This window comes from Scatophagus argus, chromosome 15, assembly GCF_020382885.2.
Source record: "Scatophagus argus isolate fScaArg1 chromosome 15, fScaArg1.pri, whole genome shotgun sequence".
In the NCBI taxonomy this organism is placed as follows: domain Eukaryota; kingdom Metazoa; phylum Chordata; class Actinopteri; family Scatophagidae; genus Scatophagus; species Scatophagus argus.
The window spans coordinates 14,674,093-14,695,917 of record NC_058507.1 but is presented as its reverse complement, the minus strand read 5'-3'; the positions used below and the strand labels follow the sequence as shown (position 1 = coordinate 14,695,917).

Sequence of the window (21,825 nt, the reverse complement as noted above, 5' to 3'; positions counted from 1 at the left end):
AATGAGAAAACCCCAGCTTCCATAGGAAATCCTTGTAGGAGTGAGGAGCACCTGGTGCTGTCTGTAGTCATAACAAACGACAAGAAGGGATTTAGAGTACATTTGTATTGGTGCCAGCTTGTTACACGTACTCCCTGTTCACATTCTCCCTCATAACCACTCTGTAATGTAGTATCGGCATTTGGAGTGACTTCAGCCTCGCAACTTAGTTTTTCTGCACTGCTGTCTGGAACGCCTCGGCTCATCCATGTGTCCCTCATTAGGGTCACGGCCTGGGACGGGACAGCAGTAATATCCAACACACCTCATCCCATCTGTGAGCTGAACGAGACAGAGATAATGTGGAGGGGAGGATGCATTTGGCAAGCCACAGGACATAAAGTTTGACTCCACTGTAGTGTGAGTTCATTAGGCAGAAGACTGGTGTCAGTCTGGTCTGAGCTAAATTAAGAACTGAGGGACAATCAAGTAAAGTGGGAAATGGAGAGAGGCCAGTTAGTGACAGCCCGCTGTGGATATTTTGGTTTTTCTTTTCCAGTCGTTTCAAAAGGATTGCAGGCTCTGTCTCTCCTTCTTCCATGTGAATATATATGCTGTTTTAGCCTACTAATTGCACCTGCCAGCCTCTCTGCATTACTTTTAATTCAAAGTGAAAGCTTTTCCTCAGCCTCAGCCTTGACCTTAATATGTTCCCTCTAACCATTGTGTGATTGGTTGTTTCAGCAGGTGGCGCCATACGGTCAGCAGGGAATGGGGGGTTACAGCCAGCAGCAGCAGGCGGGGCAGCAGGGAACCCCCACATACTTCAGTCCCCCTCAGCAGACCCCTCCAGGCCCGACCCAGAGCCCCTACCTGCAGCCTCGACCACCTCCACAACAGGTACCCACACACACACGCACACACACACAAACTCATTACACTCCGAATCAGACACCCACTGCGCTGTTTCCTATGTGGAAAAATTGGCCAGGACATTCAGCTGTAACCGAGTCTGAAGTCCCCTTTCCATTTCATGAGAGAAAATGGAAATAATTACCATAACTCAATAAATACGTATGAATAAATATATCAGTTACATGTAAATACACAAATGTCACTTATCAGATGTAACATCAAGAATAAAATTTGAAATACCAGCAGGAAAGGGATTTCATCCAAATCTTTCCACGGGTTCTATATTAATATTTTAGTGGTGCTGAGATTGGCAAGATCATCTTAAGGGATAAACTGTGTGTGTGTGTATGTGAGTGTGTGTGTGTGTAAATGATAGTGTAGCGTTCCTGGTGCATGGGTCACATTATTCCATTGCATTATTCATGTGAGGTATTTTAGGTAAATCTCACTTTCTCTGTTTCTCTCTATTTTCATATTCTCTCTCTCTTTCTGCACACACTCACACATACCCACATGCACAGACTTTACAGATCCAGGACATTTGAATGGAATACAAGTTCACAGAGCGGACAATCATAATCTAGAAACATAGACTGTATATTTTATATGCACACAAACCTGCCTGTGGAAACCCAGTCTTTCGTACAACAAAGGGCCGGTTTTGCGGCTCTGGATCTGGGCCTGACCTGCCAAGTTTCAGCATGATGTTCTGTAGTTTTTCCATTGGGAAGCTGGGTTCAAGCAGTTGTTTTTGAATTGAGTGAAGGCTGCCCATGTGTTTCCCATCCACTGTGCAACCAGAGAGATCTATCAGCCTTCATGGAGTGACTCTGGCTAACAGCCCTGCCCTGGATCAGAGCAGAGCAGAACAAAATAGAGCAGTAGAACGAACAGTACAAGGCAGGAGAGATTACAACAGAACTGGACAGGAAGGCAAATATCAGAGAGAACAGGGAGGGAAAGCAGAAGAAGAAACAGAACAGGAAAAGACAGATGAGTGAAGTAAGGCTGCCTGGAGCCACTCTGTAAGATCGGTATCGAGGCTGATAATGGCATGTTTTGATGCAACAACATATTAGTCCATATCCAATCTTCTCTTTGTTTTTTGTTATTTATTGTTCTCTGTGTTAACCACATGTCAAAAACAGCTAAATTCACTACATTAAAATCACAATGCACAGCATCACAAACAAGAAAACTACAGTGTGGAGCAGAGGAGAGCTTCAACACTCATGCAATGTCTTTAAGAGATGCAACACTTATTATCATGATGAAACAATTAATTGTTCAGTCTATAAAACATCAGAAAACTGTGAAAAATGTTCAGCACCATTTTCCATAGGCAAAAGCAACATGAACAATCCAAAACCCAAATACTTTGCATTCCCTGTCAGTAATGACAAAGAAAAGCAGCAAAGCCTACATTTAAGAAGCCTCAAATGATCAGTCAGTTATCAAAATAGTGGACTATTCATTTTCTTTCCATCAGCGTATCAGTTAAGAGACTAATTGTTGCAGTGCTGCTGTACTTAGAAATATAATTTGGACACTTTACTTGACAATTTCCATTAGGCCTGTATGCAAATTCACATTTCCATCCCTCTACAATTCAGAAAAAAATACTACAAACACAACATTTAATGTGCTCATAAAATATTAATGCATTGTTATAGTTTGCAAATACCCAAGAGTATATAAAGTAGGTAGATGTAGCACCGTTTTGGCAAGCTACAGCACTAAAATGCTGCTTACACATTAATGCATCAGCTGTTTAACACACTATTTAATGCTACTTTGTCTCAGTAGGTAAAGTACAAAGTAATTTGAAATACAGCCTTAACTTGTAGTAGAGTGATTGCTGCTTTTACAAACTTGAATGATCTGTTTCTCTTCAACTACTGAGCAGAATATTAAACTAACGTATACAGAATTAGAAATCATCAGTGAGCTGTTTTAACAAATATGTCCACGCTCGTCCTTGCGGGACTGAACAGGACTGTATAGGCTACGTATAACACAGCACAGATGAGGAACCTCAAAGAAAACATGCGCTGAGCAGAACCATGTCATCACTGCAAAGAACAGCACAGGGCAGAAAGGACAGCACTATTTTCACAAAGCATTCTTGTTTTTTTGTTTTTTCTTGATCCAGACACTGTAGCAACCATTAGTAGCTCACAAATGTAGTCAGACTTATTTAGCATCTGCACTTGTTGATGTCTTTTGGCAGTGGTGTTGTTATGTCTATCTAGGTAGTTACACTGTGATTTACTGAGATGTAGTTAAACCTTCCTTTAGACAGCCTTGAATATTGAGCACAAGAAGACAAATAGCCAAGCAAAAAGCTGCTGTGAGCACAAAAGCAGGTTGTCATAAAAGGAAATCGTTAGTCTTAGCATAGTAATTTTCATTCCGAGTGAACATTTCAGCCAGCATGCCTTTTGTCTCATTCTGAAAAAAGCACTTACTCTTGTTTCCCCACTTAACATGCTGACACACACAGACTGCGCAGCCTACTGAACAAACATTATTCACTTTAACTAGGAGAGACTGAGATCCATGGCCACCTTGACATTTCCTGACAGTAATAGTGTGTTTTCATCATCACTGATGATGCGGCGGCAATTGACCCTCGCTGACATTTATACACCAGGTAGTTATGTCCAAGCACTCTGATTGGCCAAAGCCCTGTTTCACCTGTGCTGATAGGTCCCGTATTGATTGCAGTGCATCCTGCTGTTGGCCTGGGAGCAGGTTTCCTTCTGTTTTTCATTGTTACTGTATGAATGCACACTAAACATACTTGTTAAAGATGCGTAAAAGCCACAATTCCTTCAGCAGCCATTGCATCAGTGTTGCACCCCAGTGTCTTAATCTTTCATCTAGAAATCCATCCTGTGTGTTGAAGCTATATAGAATTTTATGTCCCAGCAACACAGCAGGCAATACGCCAGCTCCTCCTAGTTCCTGCCTACTCACATCAATAATTAGATAAAACTAACTAAATCCACCCCTTCCATCAACTAATAAGCTCCCAGCTCCCATTCTATTACATTTACATTGCTTTTTTACATTTTGGCTCCTTGTGGGAAATGAGCTTAAACAAGAAACCTAGCTATTAATGGACAAGTACAGCTAAAGGACAATCTTTCAAATTATTAGTCCAATTCATCTGAAACTTACCAGGGCAGATATATACACAATGTGTAAATGGAAATTTATAGCTGGTTATAGAATAATACAGGCCACCTTGAGACAGACGTGATTTCTTTTTTTTTTTTTTTTTTCCCACTAAGCCACGCCAGTTCCATCTTCTGTCCAAGCATTCACTTTATTTCAGCATTTTATGTTCAAGTAATTACTGAAAATACGCAATATTGATCATTAAAAACGTGACATTTTACAACAACAAGCCTGTGCAGTGGCATTAAGATGAAGTTAATTGTCCGTCGATTGAGTGAGAGAGGAATTTAGCGAGGCAAAGAATGCCAGGAAATACCAGAATAAATTTAAATAACAAAGAAACTAGGTCCTTGTCTTTGATTTTGGATCCAAGAGTAAACATGTTTGGAAACCAAACTTACACAGTGCAGTTGGCTAAGAATGCAAGTGCTGTACAAGATTTGGTGTGCTTTCAGCTCAGGGGTGTATTACTTTCATTTTTCTGTTTGGAGTGAGAGTGCGTCTCTGTATCAGTTGGTGTGTGTGTGTGTGTGTGTGTGTGTGTGTGTACACTAATCAGCCGAGTGCGCTGTAGCAATTCTGAGCTGTGAAAAGGTCAAATGGTGACCTTTGTCTGTGATTCTGGGCTGAAATGAGACATGATGTGAGCCGCACAGAGCGGATTACACGCACACACATACACACAATTCCAAGAGCACGCCAGATTAGGATATCATTGTGGTTCTGACCCCTGTTTTTTGACCCTGCATTACTTGGAGAAATCCAAGCTGAAAAGTTCTTTATTTTGTTCTCGTGGCGCTCGCTGCAGTTCCTTTCCCCCCTCTCCACTCCCATTAACCCTAGCCAGAGGACATCCTCCAGTTGATGGAACCATTCCAGCTGCCTTTGACACAGTATTTGCTCTGCAACCGACTGCTATTAGCTGGTTTTGTAACAAATCGAAGTGAAAATGCCGTTTTCTTTGAGTCTATTGCACAGCTGTGACCTCATCTGATTGCGAGGAGCAGAGTTGGCTAAAAAGACATTTCTAAGAAGTCAAGGCTGATATGAAAAAAAAAAACACACCAGGAAAGAAATAGGTTCTGAAAAAAATAAATGTGGGTGGTTTGGTGGTGGTTTTTGAGTGCTGTGGGTGTTTGAGAACAGCAGATATTTTTAAATTGATAAGTAGTAGTTCTCAGAAACACTGTCACATAAATTTTAACTTAATAGATTGAGAAGACTTTTTGACCTCACATAGTACTTGGCGTATCATTTGGATGTTAACATGTCACTTTCTACCAAATGCTGTTGAATCAAGGCTCACTACTGTTAAAATTGTAATAAAAATGATTTCCTCTTTGTAGAAAAAATATCTATTTAAAAGCCACATAATATAGGCCCCTCTTCTTTTCAAGTATATTTTGATATTTTGAACAGAGCTTATAAAGATCTTGACCCTAATGTTTTTGGTCTTATTGTTGCTTTGAATTACAGCATGAGACAAATTGCTTGAAAGGAGAAAATCTGTGCCCTTTCTTCCCTTTTCTGGCGATATTACAGTTGACGCACAACAGATGAAGTCCATGATATCTTGTTACTGTCTAATACTTTCTAGACCATAAAAACAGAAATGAGAGAGTTGTAATTTCAAGAATTTGGAGATTATTTTTTATGGCATGTTTGCTTTATTGGGTAGTATACACTAGAGTGTGACAGGATAGACAGGGAGGTGGGGGGGTGGTGAAAGGCAACATTGGCTGCCTGCCAGATTTATACTTATAATGTTGAAAATGGCACTGGCTTTGATCAGCTATTACATCGAGCACCCACTATTGAATTTTTCACCAAGAACCACTAAGTTAAAGTTATGTTTAGAAAGTAATTACATGTAACAGAATATTTCCCCTCCGTGTTTTAGCATAATATAAACTGTATGGTGAATATGCCTCTGAGTGGTACTTGAGTGTATAGTAGAATTGTCGGGATTTGACTGCTGGTATTTGAAGAAAGAAGTCATTCCCTGTGACATTTACTCCCTGTAGTAAAACCCTCCTATCCACTCTCCTGTGTGAAACTGATCCCACTGGTTGTTTCCTCTATTGGCCTTAACTATTTCCTCTTCCTGTCGGAGAGTAGGCTCTGGGGAGCGGCGCTGTGGCATAGAGGAGCTCTCAGCTGATTGGAGGAGACAATCTGACATTACACAGACCTGCGTGGAGGAAAGCTGATTCATTGGTTTAGATCCTGCTTAGTGATGCTTATGAACACAACATCACGGGATGTCCAGCATATGGTATGAACTGAAAAACGAGGGTGAATGTTTTCAGGCTGCCAAGTTGACCGTTTAATACTATTTCACTTTTATTTTGAAGAGACAGTAAATGATGATATGCGCCCTCTGCTGAAATGCTGCTCCCTGTTATATGACAAAATGAAATATTCAGACCACTGGAGGATTTTACGATTTCTCTCAAGCAAGTTGCTCTCCTGTGAAAACCATGCATGACCAAAATATCAGTTTGTTTTCAGCACTGTGACAGTGTATTGTACAGAACTGAATTCTTTATTTAAAGTGGGCTGTATTTTCTCACCATGCTCATTTTAATCTATATTCTCATTGCTTTAAATGTGAAAACGTTTTTTTCTTGGTGTAAATAATTCTTTGCAGGCCTGTAGAGGAAGCTCTCTGCAGACTATACGGTGCTCCCATACTGGCACATCACCTGGGTCCTTCACCTTTCACTACTTGCAGCGTGTCATTGCCTATTTCCTGTCTGTCACCCCTGCACCCCCAAACGACTGCAGCAGCAGGCCCTTTCCCCCCACCCCCGCTTTTAATCACACCAGGTTAATTAAAAGGCCGTGGAGCCTTTCTGCCCCCCTGGCTTTATTACCCCCTCGCTGTATACTTGATCTGCTACCTCACTCACTGCCCCCCCACCCCCTGTGCACACAAGCATATATACACACATACTCTGTTTCACGGAAATGGGAGCTTACCTTAGTGATGAGGTGGAGGCATGGAGGGGACGGGATGGAGGAAATGAGAGGCAGAAAGGTGTGTGTGCATGTGTGAATGTGTGTATGTGTGTGGGGGTGGGGCGCCAAAAGTTCAATGTCATTAATTGGTCACCATTTGAATATTAAGTGAAGAACTCTGTTAATTAACAGGATAATAAAAATGCTGCTGGCTGGAAGGGGGTGGACAGAAAGAAGGAGGGAGCAAAGGATGGGGGGAGGACAGGCTGTAGAAATGGAGGGCATATGGCGAGAGAGCAAAGAGGAGGGAGAGAGAGAGAAGCTGGGTGCGGGGCGATAAGAGGGAGAGAGAGACGTCTGTGGGTAAAGGTCTGGCAGTGGTAATTTGCGGAGAGCCGCGTTAATTGTCATAACCTTTTAAATGGCAGAGTTTATCGGAGTCCTCTAAATGTCCCTGCATATCGCCACGGCAACCCTGAGCCTGCCGCACTCCGATTGGCTGCAGCTGACGAGCACTTAAGCTTGATGAGTTTTCATCCAAACACTAAATGATAAAATTTAAAAAAAAAAAAAGTATGTATAAGCTGTATATGCCAGCTAGGTTTTACATATGAGCACGAGTGTGATAGTGTGTCTGCGTGTATTTGAGACAATGTTTTTAATTTAGCGTCTTTTTTACCTCCACATTGACTGACACTCGCTAATTGCTCGACTAGAATCCGCCACGTTTTTTTTTCTTTTCTTTTTTTCCCTTTTTTGATTTATGTTTGTTTTTGTACAGCCGAGCTGCAATTCAAATGCAAATGAACGAGAACGGGAGAGGTGTTTTTGGAACGGTTAGGACAATCATAATGGCTCAGAAAAAAAGGAGGCCGGTAGTTAGCGGCACAGCACCCTAGGGGCCTCATTTAGCTGCCATTTGTTAGGAAATGCCGCTACATTTGTTCCTGGATACAGACTTCACAGACAGAGAGAAAGAGAAAACACCAAAAAAAAAATGTCACAGTCAAAGTCGAGTTCGCCAACACACCACTATTGTTCCTCAGTGCTTTAGCAAAAGTCATGTGGGTGTACACCAGTTTGGGTGGATGTCCTCTTTAACTGTGAGCCAAAGCAGTTGAAGTGAATGGGTGGATGGAGGGTGATGGTGACTTGCGAAGAGAGTGTGAAGTGAAGATGGAACAAAGACTAGCTCGTATTTGATTAGCTTGTGTACGGAAATGGGAATGAAAGCCCTGGCAACGGCATTTGCAACTTACACTGCTAGCTACATCTGACTTCATCCCTAAGGAACGGCCTGCACACATGCCAGTGTGTGTGTGTGTGTGAATGTGTGTGTGTGCATGTGTGCCTGTGTGTATGTATGTGTGTACTGTGTCAAAGCTCTGGTCCGCTCTTGTAGTCTCTTTGTGCTAAAGGTCAGGGAGGTTGCTGAGATAGAATCCAATCTGAAGGACACTACACTAGAACAGGCCCCACTACAAATGGACCCATTAAGATAGGCCTGACACAAACACACACACACACACACACACACACACACAAAGCTCATGGATATATAGAGATACACACACAGGCACATGCACATGCAACAGCCGTTTCCATACTAATGGTCACCTTTGCTGTGATGATAATCACAGGCTGTACCCTGGAATAAATGCCCATCATTTACATGGAGTCTAACCAACACACTGTTTTAAAGGGCAGTCGCAGGACACAAATGTACGCCTGCTGTATAATACATTTCCAGAATATGTAACTGTAATGTTTTCCAAATATTCTGAAATGGATCAAAAGATGTATCAAGAAAACATGAGAGACAAGAGTATCATAACCAAATGTTGATTTGTCACGTTTTTCAGAACAGAACTCGCTCTCACTGCTGATTGTTGCTTCAATTATGGTTCAGTCACTGATTGGTGTGAGTGTGTGTGCATATCTGCAAGTCTGCACCAACGTGTGTGTGTGTGTGTCTGCGCGTGCATGAGTGCGTGCACAGAATGTTGAATATGCATGCCCCCTGAGGCTGTTCCTTACGTGTCTGTGTAGTGTAGAGCATACACACATAGTCCAGATACACTTTTACCGGTGTCTGACCCTTCTGTCACAGTGTCTTTTAACAGTGACTTATCCAGTGAGTGGGAGTGGGTAAGTGCTGCTAAGGATCTTGTCCATTGCACATCAGAGGCCCCTGTCCTTGGTAGCCAAATGCACTGGGGTTCATGGTGTGTGTGCGGTAGACAGTGTGTTTGCGGGGGGGGGGGGGGGGGGTCGGTCCTAAAGAGATGCAATTAGGCTTAATTTTTAATGAATATTAATGGAATTAGCGTCAGATTTTGTGGAGATGTGCATCTGCCAAGGTGCAGGGGAAAAAGTGGGTGACTAATTCATTTGGTAGTCATGAGGAGAAGGGTTAGCGACAGCGGTGGGGGGTGGATGTAGTTTTGATGTAGAGAAAGGGATGGAGAGGGTGATGGAAAAGAGTCAGAGTGATGGATAAAAAGAGATAAAGATAGAGTGTGAGGGATGTGAGCGGTGCAGAGAGAGGAAGACATTAAAGGGAAGAGGGGATGGACAGAGAGGAAGGAAACGAAAGAGAGAGGGAGGTAGAGAGTAAGTTGGAGCAAAAAATAAAAATAGATATAACTAAAGGTAGGAAAATCACAACTAACACAAAATAGAAGAAAAGAAGTGAAGGTAAGATGCTGAGAGATACAATGGACGTGACAATGAACCAGCATGTGACAAAAACACTGACATCTGCATGCAAAGTTTATAAAGCAAGATAGCCCATTGCAAACAGTCATAGTGAAAAACAAAGGATTAAGAAGCAACCATGTGTTGAAAAATAATGCTTAATAAACTTTCTAGTAGTTCAGCCAAAATCCTCTTCATGTGATGCTTGTGAATTTTGCTCTTGCTGCTGTCTGTTGTCTCAAGTCGTGGCATTGTTTGCTTGCTGCCATGCCAGTTCCATGGCTTGTTTTTCCAAGGCAATCAAACTCATACACGCAAAGCAACATTTCACCTTTCCCATTGCACTTAAATAGAAAATGTGCAGCACAACCAACCAAGAAGAGCCACGACATTCTTAAATTAGGTATAAGCCAATAAAAACAAAGAAAGTGTCAAATTGGTTGTATGTCATGGATGGAATTACTGTTTGAGGCAGCACTGTGGCCTAGATTTCTTTTCGACCAAAGGAGTACAATGCTCGCTCTAGGAGGTGTTGTTCCACAGCACAAGTTGACCTTTGACCTCCTCTATTAGGCAAAGGAGATTTCTCCAAAGCCAGCCTGGCTGCTGTTTGAAAGCAGGTAGATGCAAGTCTCAGCTTCCCAACAATCGCCGGCACGCCACATAGACATGTCTCTGTTTTTCCAAATATTGCACACTTCCCGACCGAGTTCTGTTCCTGAGTGTCTGGGATTAACATGGTGCTGCAATATTGATTTACGTCCGCATAAAGCCTCTCTGGCTCTATATATTACACCACATTCAGCAGTCATCTATTCAATCAAATCTAATATTACACTGCCTCTCCACACAGCTGTCTAATAGCATTTAACTCACAGTTTGATTCCTGCATTCCCTCATGTACTTCAAACGCTTGCCTTCAATATCCTTCATTCGTTTCTACTATGCCAAGATGAAGTCTTTTGAAATGCACGGGGGATGAATGAGCGTGTCTCTGTGCACACGCGTGTGTGTGTGTGTGCTTGTGTGTGTGTGCGTGTGAAGACAGGATTAGCTGTGGCCTAAGGCTTAAGGTATGGAGTGGAGTGTATTTTAGAAGCTTCTAAATTAGCTGGGAAATGGGATTTTGAGACAATGGACTGGAAAAAACTCAAATGAAAAGATGCACTCGCAGCACTCCTTCATTTGCCTCTGATGTTCTCTCACTTGCTTTTTCTAGCCTTTTTTTTCACTTTTATTTCACCTCTCCCTGTGCTTTCCTACCTCCTCCTTTTTTCTTCTCTATCTCTTTTGCATCTCACCTTCTGCATTTCTCTCTCAGCATCTCTTTCTTTGTGTCTTCCCTCTGCCCAGTCTCTGTTTCTAGCTCTCTCACCCTCTGTCCATATTACAGTTGACAGTGATGATGTAAGAACATGAGTGTAAACAGTAGTATGAGGCTAACCTCACTTTGACCTACTTAAAACGGAAATCCCCTGGAGTACAGATGCACACACACACACACACACACACATGCGGACACAACCACACACACTCACACTTAAGACTCACGTGCCTGAGTAAATATTGGACTTTGGTCAGCAGCCACTCTGTTCTCATTTCACTGTCTTGGCAACCAACCGTCCATGTGCGTATTTTCCCGCGTGAACTGAAATGTGCACGCGAGTGCACACACCTCCTAATGGAGTCCCTCTGCCCCTCCTTCTTCCTTCCCCAGGCCTTTATTTACCTGTGGAGGTGTATTTGTGTCTAAGCTGGGTTTCTGCTTCAAACAAAGCACTTCCGACCATGTAATAAAAGCCTGACGTTTGGCATGCATCCAGGCTTCCATTGATAAACACAGGGGCTGTGCACACAAACACAGGGCTTGCCCAGGGGCCCAACAAGGAAACTAGCATGACGTGCTTTTACAATAGTTTTACAATCTTTGCTGAGATTGTGTTGTTAAGTGTCTGTCTTCACCCACCCACTTATGGGATGATATGTGATCCAGTGATTGAACCACATCTGGGTGAACATGGTTTCTCCTCTGGCTTTTAGATGTGATTAGGGTAATGTTGCTAGTTTTTGGGTTTTAGGCTGATTGGAATGTGAGAATTATTGTGGGAATGATTTTATTTTAAGAAAAATGAAAAAGTAGTTAAGCTTTATTTATTCAGCCTAACGGAGAGCAAGATCTATTTTACTAGAGACACCTGAAAATAATGCATGCAATGCACTTTGACAACAAGACACTGAAGTTCAGTCATACAAAGCAGTTGTCACACACAGACACACTAGTTAAAACAGTCACCAATATTATTCAAAATGTCAGCAGCTTTTCTGCTTTGTGAAATACATTGTAAATCTCCTGCTGACCAAAACCACAATAAGTGTGTGTAATTTTTATTTTCTGTTCTGTTTTATTTCTATTCTTTTCCATCCTTCTCTCCCTGTCTACACCAGAAGTGTGACGAACTCTGGAACTATTAGCTGAGAAAAGTAAAATCATGATAATGGTTGATCTTAAATTAAGGATGTGTGAGCTCAGTGAAAATGTGATAATTCAAATTGAAACACAGAAAACAAATAAAGCCTTGGAATATATTCAGAGACCTGATGCTAAACAAAGGCACTGCAGCACCAGATTTAGCACTGTTTAAGGCTTTACAGTAAATCAGTGGGTGGAGTATGACACTAACACTAAAGAGTTTACTACTTGTTAGGAATGGTGTCCACCACACGTCTGCATTACCAGAATAATCAGTGTGTCAGGAAACATTACAATACTTTAACTTTTCTGTATTTTTAGAATTTGTGCGTCGGTGATTTAATTGGCTAATAATTGAAATGTGGATTTGAAGGTGCTACTGTAGGGCATTTAAGGTCATTACATTTCCTTTTCTTAATAATGGATGAATTAATACATTAACTTTTTGTGTGTGTGTGTGTATGTGTGTATGTGTATGTGTGTGCGTGCGCGTAGCATGCAAAATGTCTGCATGGAGTAACTTGACAGGAAATTTATCAAGTGTGTATAAAACCTTCTATCACATTTCATAAAGAATGTACAAAAGTACCAAATTGGTATCATTCACCCAGGATGCACAAATTACAACCCATTTAATGCTCTAATAATAGATCCATTTCACATGATACATCTCTTGCTGTGAAGGATAATCTTCTGCTATAAAATTATATCACCTAGCTGACAGGGATATTGCCCTCCTACTACAGTATAATCACAAAACAGATAAGAAATCAAACTGTGGGAAAAAATGGATTTTGATCGTAAAAACTTGAGTACACCCAGTATATATGTGTATATATGTGTGTGTGTGTGTGGATAAAATAAATGTGTGGCCGTGTGTACATATGTTGTGTGTGCAAGCAAGCGGTCGCGTGTGATCTCTCACCGCGTCTCGCCGATCAGTTATCACTAATCCTTCCACTCAGAGCTCTTTAACAAGTTGCTATTGTGCTGCAGACGCTTAACATGATGGAGGAACGACCTCCATGGTGAATGAAAAGAAGAGGGAGAGGGAAGGAGGGAGAGATACAGAGGGAGGGAGAGGGAGAGGGCAACACCTCCGACAATGGGGAGAAAATTGGTTTACACTAGATAGGCTTGTGATTACAGAGGGAAAGAAAATGACTTAGATTGAACAATAGGACTGAGCATGTGTATTGGTGTGTGTTTGTGTGTGTGTGTGTTAGTGTGTGTGTGTGTTTCAAGGATTAGTGGGTGGTTAGGCTGGGATTTGGTTGAAATGAATTGGCGGGTATGGTGTACTGATGGGTACGTGTTTGGATGCTTTTCAGTCTGCATGTACTGTATCAGAGCATGTGTGTGTGTGTGTGTGTGTGTGTGTGTGTAGACACAACGTGCCTATTTGTGCTGTGACTTGATCTAACAGGGAATCAGAGGCTTTATTACAGCCCTCTAAACCTGAGAGAACAGTCCAACTCACTCATACACACATTTAGACAATTTTTGTTGTTGCCTACGCCATGACTTAAATAGTGTTTAGTAAGAACAGCAAAGATTCCAGTGATACTGCACATCTGAATCAATGTCACTACCAATCTTTGCGAGAAAAATATTCTACTAATGTGTTGGCTTATGTTCATTTATTCCATGTACATGAAAGCTACAAGCCTCCAACTATACGGTTAAAACATGATTGTACATACAGAAATTATTTTCAGCACTTTTTACTATACTAATATGTTTTTTTATGCTTACAGTTTCTATTATTTAGCTTTGGCAATATGTTGTAAAATGAATCATTTTAATTTAGCGATAACAGAGCTGAATGAATCTTTGTCCTTCTTTTCAGGAGGCCCAGCAGGAGCCATACAGCAGCAGGGGTCCTGCCCCAGGGAACTCTGGGAAGGCCAACATCGAGGATGGCGTCTCCCATGACCGTCCATCCAGCCTGCCGGTGAGTTACGTGACAGTTCTGCCAAAAAATAAATATCACCAACTTGAAAACACTGTTTACACATCAGGGAAAAGATTTTGTGTGTGTGTTGTCGCAGCAGACACCAGTATACACATCTGTCTCCTTGTCTTCATCTGCCACAGGTTTTGCTTACAGTCTAACATTTAAGCATTTCTGTCCAATCAAATGCCTCTGTTCTCCCTGCGACTCGCCTCTTTGTCTCGTGTCCCATGGGAGACACGGATTTGACTGCTCATTTTAGAGCTTATGTCTCTGTTTTGACTGGCATCCATGCCAATGGCAAAAAGGCCACACGCATCAGCCAGTGGTCTAGGCGCCGTGCACTCGCTCAGTCACACATACACCCACTTGCAGAGGAAAGCATATGCACGGACACAGACATTGTCGCTAATGCACGCACACATGCAAACCCACACGCATTTGGCATTTTGGCGAGCTAAAAATCGTTAAGCAGGTTGACTGAAGGAGTAATTGAGGAATGCTGAGGCCAGGGTGATCTATGAGCAGAGAGAGGTGTGGGCTGCTCCAGCTTTTTTGGCTAAACTAATCGGTTTTTATTCTCTATCATTTCTCCCCTCGCAGCTCCACAGCACTTTCAAGAATAGAATAAATAGACATTTGCAAATGGTGGCAAATATTGGCACTGCTTGAGGTGTGTGCCGTTTAATTTACCAGATACTTTGGAACCGCCTCAGGAGTGGAGGAATAAACTGCAAGAAAAGCTAAATTAAGTGTATGAATTCAAATTAAGCCATTATATTTTCCATAAACCGATACGTTTAAAGCCTGTGCGCATTGGTTGTCCTCAGCCTTTCAACACACATTGACACTTCACTCTGCTTTTCTTTTGATTTATTATCAGTTTTGTATGTGGTTCCTACTCCTCTTTCTTGTGCGCACACAAAGTCACACACTCTTTCTCTGTTTTTTCCTCTGCTACATACTAGTACTATGTCATCTGCTTTATCTTGGCATTTCTCCTTTTTCTTTTCATTTCCATCCCCCCAAACTCTTTACCCCCCTCCTGCCTTTTCCTCTTTCTTTCCTTCTAAAGTAGCATCATAAAAGCGTTTTTTTCCCCCTCGTGCTATAATGAGAAATGGCCTTGATATATCAGTGCGTGAATATGGAGCAGGAGACCAAGGCGAGGCGAGGAGCCACTGCAGTCGCGGGGGCCGTTCTATTTGAACCTCCACCACTGTCACCCCACATTCCCTCGCCACTTTAATCCTGGCGTTTTACCCCTTGGGTTCGTCGTGTGTTTTCACATCCCATCCAAAGCGTGTGGCTCGCCAAGATCCTAATCGGCAGCAAGTTTTGATGAGAGAGAGACACAGAGAGGGAGAGATGGATAGATAGAACGGGAGAGAGAGAAAGAGAGAGAGAAATTGGTCGGCGTTTGCCAGGCTTTTCCAGCAAGCTGTCACAGCAGAGATGTAAACCTTTTTTTTTTCTCCCCCTCTCTCTTTCTCACTCTCGTCAGCGTTTGATGTCAGATCTAAAGCTGCTGTCATCTTTTTCCCCCCCTTTCTCTCTGTCAGGAGGGAGGGAGCGCGGGTCGGCATAGTGTCATGTTGTTGTTTTGGGACGAATCTGCTGTGTGATGTGGCGGGATTTTTGAAAGGAGACCAAAGAGAAAAAGTACTTTAGTATCTTCTCATAAATGCAAGTCACAGTGCCCCTTGGGTCTTTTATAATGTAACGTATTGGAGGTAGAGCATTTCTCGTATTCCATATCACTGATCACCTAAATGCTCCAATTAGGAAATCACAAACTAAGTGCTCAGCACTAGCTTCTTAGTGAAGCATTAGCTTTGCTGTTAGTGCTGATCTACATTTTCATGAATCTTTGGCACTAATGTTAATGTCCATGTGACTTTTTAAACCTTGGCATTAACTGTAGCTTTCCTGTCACAGTGATTCTCGGTGTAATAAAGGAATGATGCTTTTATTGCATATATTTCCATTTGAACACCTCTGTCACTTTTCATCTGCTAAAAAAAAAGCCTTGAATCTTGGTGTCAGCAGTGAGGACTTACCTTATTATTTACCAGACGCTCTTTCACCGAATCATTCTAAAATGACCTGTAATTCAGCACCAGATTTTTAGTATAGGACAAGCATTAACACTGCAGTATTGCTTTGCCGACGCTGAGCCTGTTCCTCCAGTCTAAAACAGTAGTGAGTCAGGAGTTAGAGCAAATCTCATTTCTTTATCATTTAGATTGCAGAGAATGCTGAATAAACTATTTTCTTCTTCTCTGAGGTTTTAAAATGACCCTGATTTCCCCACAATAGTTGTGGTAGTTATGGGTCAAACAAAGGTAACATGTCATGTTGGTTTCTGGCAGTGTTACAGAGATGGACAACATCACATTCACAGGATGACAAATTGACTGCTTCCTTGTTATCTCATACTGTATGTGATGGTTACGTTTTAGGTATATGAAAATAGAGGAGGGAGTGAGAGCTCCTTTCTTTAGCGCCCCCAACCCATTTAATTCTTCTGCCTAACATTGCTAGAGCAGAGCCAGTTCGTGCATTGCCACAGTGACGAGTGAGGTGAGGAGCCAGGGCTTTCATACCCACTACCCCCCTGCTACCCCCCAACCCCTGTTCCAGTCACTACATGTTCCCTGCTCTCCAGTGCTCCCCTGACAGCCTGCCAAGCTGCCGCACAGCCTCCCATCCTCTGGGACATGGGAGAGGATGGCCAGCCATGTGGAAAGACAGAGAGACAGAGAGAGAACTGAGGGTGGGAGGATGAAGTGAGGAAGGAAGGGGAGGAGTGAAGAGCAGGATAAGACAGAATGAGTAAGAGAGAGAGAGGGTGTGAAGCGGTGAAGTGAAACGTGGTTATCTTTTTGTCACTTGTTCGGGGTGAGGGATGTTGAATTGAGGCTATGGGGTTCTGGCAGTAGCATGTTGTTCACACTAACGCGGGCGCACACAAAGACAAAAATATTTTCTATGTCTTTTAGTGCTCATTTGCCCCTCTTTGACTTATCTTCCATCCAACTAAAGGGAAAATTCAGAAACACTATCTCTCCCTAAGTGTTTCTTCCCTCTCCCTCCTTGCCCTCCTCTGTTTTTCGGAGTGTTGGGTCATGAATGATTGACAGGGCACAGCTGGAGAGGCCTGCTACCTCCCCTCTGTCTTTCTCTCACTACAACTCACACTCACCCTCACCTCTTTGCTCACAAACACCCATACACCACACACTTTGATTCACATTCTGTCCTCTGCGAGCTGTTTTCACACACCCGTGTGTGTGTGTGTGTGTGTGTGCGCGTGCGCTCAGAACATCTCAGTCGGGCTGCCTATACAGTACGTGCTCTCAGTGTGGCTCTCCACACAGCCTTGTTTGAATCCCCAAGCAGACGGGCCAGCAGGCAGCGCAGAGTAATGTCATCCAGCAGGGTTAGATTCAGCCTCCACATTAGTGCACGCAGGGCGGAGGAGAGGAGGGGAGAAAAGGAGGGAGAGGGAGTCAAGAAAGCAAAGAAATACAAGGGAGATGAAGAGGGGAGGAACAGCGTGATTGGGGAGAGGGGGGGGGGGGGATTCATGGAGAGGAAAATGTGTCACTTGTTGTTTCATAGTTTGAAATATACAAAGATTACATACTCTAGATGCAAATGAAATTCCATTCAAATTACACTGACAAATGCATTAGCAGCCACACCAAGTGCATTTTCCATGTAGGGAATATAATTTTCGCTGGTGTTTTTGTATGAATTTAAGTGCAGGATACTTCAGATATATTTTTGCAGTATATGGAGAGAGAAAAGGAGGGTAGGTGAGGGAGAGAGGGAGGCAGGGAGACTCAGAGACGAGATGTTCTCTGGACCCTGCTGCCTATTCTTAGAACAGACAGCAGCACTGAAGGCCACAGCGGCTCCCTGCCACTGTTATGAACACATAGCTGCTCTGAGAATAGGCCAGCTAATCTGAAGCCAGCCTCACATTCTGAGGTATTAGGGGAATGCTCATGGTCACACCAGTCCTTTTGGCTCAAATGTGAACAAGAGTGACTGATTGATTGTCATTGTATGTGTTGGTGGTACATTATTTAATAAACAATTTAGGCTTGCAATTTCTCTTCACACCCATGCTCACACTCTCCTCAATTGCAAATTTCTATCACACACATAGACATACACACACACACACACACACAAAAAAAAAAAAAAAATCTGTATTTTCAACTCTGGCCCCTTTTCACCACAGACCTGGATATCATGACACAGCGAGTCAGAGGACCCTGGCTTCATCTAAAATGCAGACGGGCTATTTTTCCGCTTGTACGCAAGCCTGTTTTCGTTTGCTGCTCATGAATCATTTAGGAAGCACACACAGTTTCATGTACGCGTATAGTTTTGTTTGATTTTTTTTTTTTCTCTAATCCTCAAGAGCTGCGAACAGGTGTTTTTTCAGAGGCCGTACAATTTGTTCCTCCGTGGCTTGAAAACACACAAGTGGAATCAATTCCACCGGAAGTGGAATTGATCTCTGGTTAAAATTTCTCTGGGTCTCTCAACTATACACACCATCAACATAACCAAGAGGATTCACCTGCGATCACAGCTGAAACCGTATCCAGTCACTGTTGTTTCATTAGGCGGTTTTCCAAGCAGTCATAGCTTGTTAGCCTGTTTTAAATATTTTATCTGCTTAAATATAATATGTGATACCTTGAGATGACTAGCCTGAAAGGAATTCAGTTTGAATTTCTTGATACATTTTAGTCTACTACTCCATATGTCCAGTTTGAAAGGGGGGGCCCACTGAGGTCAGCAAGATGTTGTCAAGCATCTGCTCTACTGAATTGTCCTTTAGCAGGACAGTGAATCCTTACCGGCACTCCTCTGCAGCTGACACCGAACTGTCATCCCCTGTGGAGGAGAGACACAGCAAAAGAGAATTTCCTTATGGAGATCAATAAAACTTTTCTTTTTATTTATTTATTTATTTTATTTTATTTTATTTTTTTTGCCTGAAGGCTTTTAGTCGTATCTTATGGCAAAATTGGATGGCTACACACTGTTCTACTGACTGGGAACTATGCTAGCCTGTGTAGGTTGTTAAAGCAAACTGGTAACACAAGGCTGAGCAGCACTGTTGGGAGGAGGGGGGCTTCTCAGCTGTGAATCAGGTGCCCAAACACCCCTAACAGGCTCTCTGACTGAAACCCAGTGCAGAAACGAAAACTGTATGTGTGCCCAGCCACTTGCCTACCCCTGTGCTTACACATGCGTACACCCCCAGTGTGTGACAGGCTTTATGATTTGAGAGTGAGGGGAGGAAATGGAGAGGGATGAACTTGGTTAAGAAAACACCAGTTCGGTACCACTGGCGCCTTTCCACCAGCCTCTCCTACAGAGGAGGAGAGGCTGGTGGAGGCTGGAATGGGTGAGATAAGGAGGAGGAAGAGGAGGAGGAGGAGGGAACCAGGACTGACCCTAGAAGGAGAGAAATGTTTCCCGTCTGCATCCTCTTTTTTTTTTCTCTATTTTTTATTTTTTATTTTTTTTTTATCCTTTGCCCATCAGTTCTCCTCCTCTGGCTGGTGTCTTTTGTCAAAACTTAAGACTAGTTCAAATTCAGGACAGAGGAGGACAAAGGAGCAGAGGCAGCTCATTTCTGTGGACACATGAGCATATGACTGTTCTGTATTTCTGACAAGCAGGATTCTGCATAAGCATCTTGTTAAGAATGGATGATGTAAATGAAACCTTGATGACTGTGTGTGTGTGTGTGTGTGTGTGTGTGTGTGTGTGTTTGTATGCATCTGTATGTTTCTCTGTATGGAGCAGCAGTATGTATGCATATATTATGCATTATTGGTTGTTTTTTCTTGTTTTTTAAAGGACACAAAACACACATCAACACCTTTCTAACCACACCCTCCCACCCCGTTCTGCCACAGGGCTGTCAACAGTGTGACAGAGTGTGAAAGCTGAGGCTGCTGTATTGTGATACGAAGTAAAGTAAATGAACATGACACACTGCATGTTTTACCAGTTTGGCTTGTCCTTATGAGGTGTTCCATTCATTGTTGATCTTACAATGTGATGAGGATCCTGGCTGGATGTCACCTTGGTTCTCTCATTTCTGTTTGAGTGTGATTTGCTTTTTATAAAAACCTCTTTCACATGGACTTCAGAATACCAACTCGATCTCTTCAAGTGCATACTTGATATATAGATTTCATTTTCACCAACCATTAATGCCAGATATCCCCTTCTGGCACTAAGCCCTCCATTATAAATGGTGATTTTCTGTTACCACATTAATATTTAAATTAACTGTTAAAATGGCTTCAAATGTTATTGAGCCAATCCGAACTGAAGATTGGATACATCTATTTTATATTCATTAGTAGTTTGGACATGAGAACGTTCTCTTGTCAAATGATTTTTCAGTATATGAATCTGGAAGATTTTCTCTGTGTTGGACAGTAATGTGGACAAATATTTGAAGCTGAGTGACATTTCATGATTTTCTCAGTCCACCTTTCTTTTTGCTCATTTTGCACTCTTGACTGAAACAGATAAAAGACAGAGAAAGAAAGAAAGTGACAGTAAATGGAGTTGCTGTAGAAAGAAAGAATAAATAAAAGACTGCCCACCACACACACACTTTCTTTCCCTTCTTCCTTCTTTAACGTCCACCTTCTGCCCCCTTGCATTTTCACTCCCTCTTTCCCCAGCCTCAGTCATCCACTTCTAACCTTTCTGGGTTTATTTTTATGTCTGGTCCTCGATGCCTGGCCTCCCAACAGGCTGGCTGGGCTGGGGAGGGAGGGAGGGAGGGAAGGAGGGAGGGAGGAAGGAGGAAGGAGTCAGCAGGGAAATGAATGCATGGAAGGAGGGATGGAGGGACTGATCTGTCATCACCATGGCTCCCCCTGGCTGCTGGGAGGCTGAAATTACATCTGACTTTGAAGTTAGGGGCAGCCACACTGCCAGTGTTGCTATAGTGACAGAAAGTGTGCATGTGTGTGTGTTTTTGTGTGCATGCGCATGTGTGCATAAACTCCTCAGGAGGTTTATTATGCATGATCCACACTGTGACTAGTCCTGATGCCATTACAGTGCTGTTATTAATCTACTCTCATAAGATACCTGTGCTTTAAACACATCCACGCACGAACATATTTGAGAATTCATGCTATGATGCCTTCTCGCCTGTACGCACACACACACACGCACGCGCGCACACACATACACACACACGACCCATTTCACAGCTGGATTCAAACTTCATGTCGTGCCTTTTAAAGATTAAGATAAAGTTTTTCCTCTTATTATCTTTGAGAAGGTTTAGCTGGCTGCACACTGTGCTCCCAGGCAAATGCACAAGCACGTGTGTGTGTGTGTGTGTGTGTGTGTGAAAAAGCACACACACGCAGAGTTGTTCAGATTGCAGATAGCTGTGTTTGGGTTGTTTGAGCTGCTAATATTCCACTGAGTCCTCGAATATTTATGGCTTTTGTTTCATCAACTCTGAGAATGAGGAAGAGAGCATTTTCAAAGGAAAGAAGATAGACAGACAGACAGACAGACAGACAGATAGATAGATAGATAGATAGATAGATAGATAATCAACAGATCAGATTCTTCAGAATAAGACAGAATAATA

The 21,825-nt window shown here is 42.6% G+C and overlaps 1 protein-coding gene across 9 annotated transcripts in view; it reads left to right on the top strand.

Moving 5' to 3' along the window:
* LOC124072513 (AT-rich interactive domain-containing protein 1B-like) overlaps positions 1–21,825 on the top strand; it is a 190,566-nt gene that overhangs the window by 72,662 nt on the left and 96,079 nt on the right. For 7 of the 9 annotated variants that reach the window (XM_046413992.1, XM_046413993.1, XM_046413989.1 and 4 more), the window contains 2 exons: positions 724–879; positions 14,055–14,159. In XM_046413992.1, coding sequence (XP_046269948.1) covers positions 724–879; positions 14,055–14,159 — 261 coding nt within the window. Of the gene's footprint in view, positions 1–115; positions 400–723; positions 880–14,054; positions 14,160–21,825 lie in introns of those variants that run through there. The other 2 variants (XM_046413994.1, XM_046413986.1) reach the window with 2 other exon arrangements.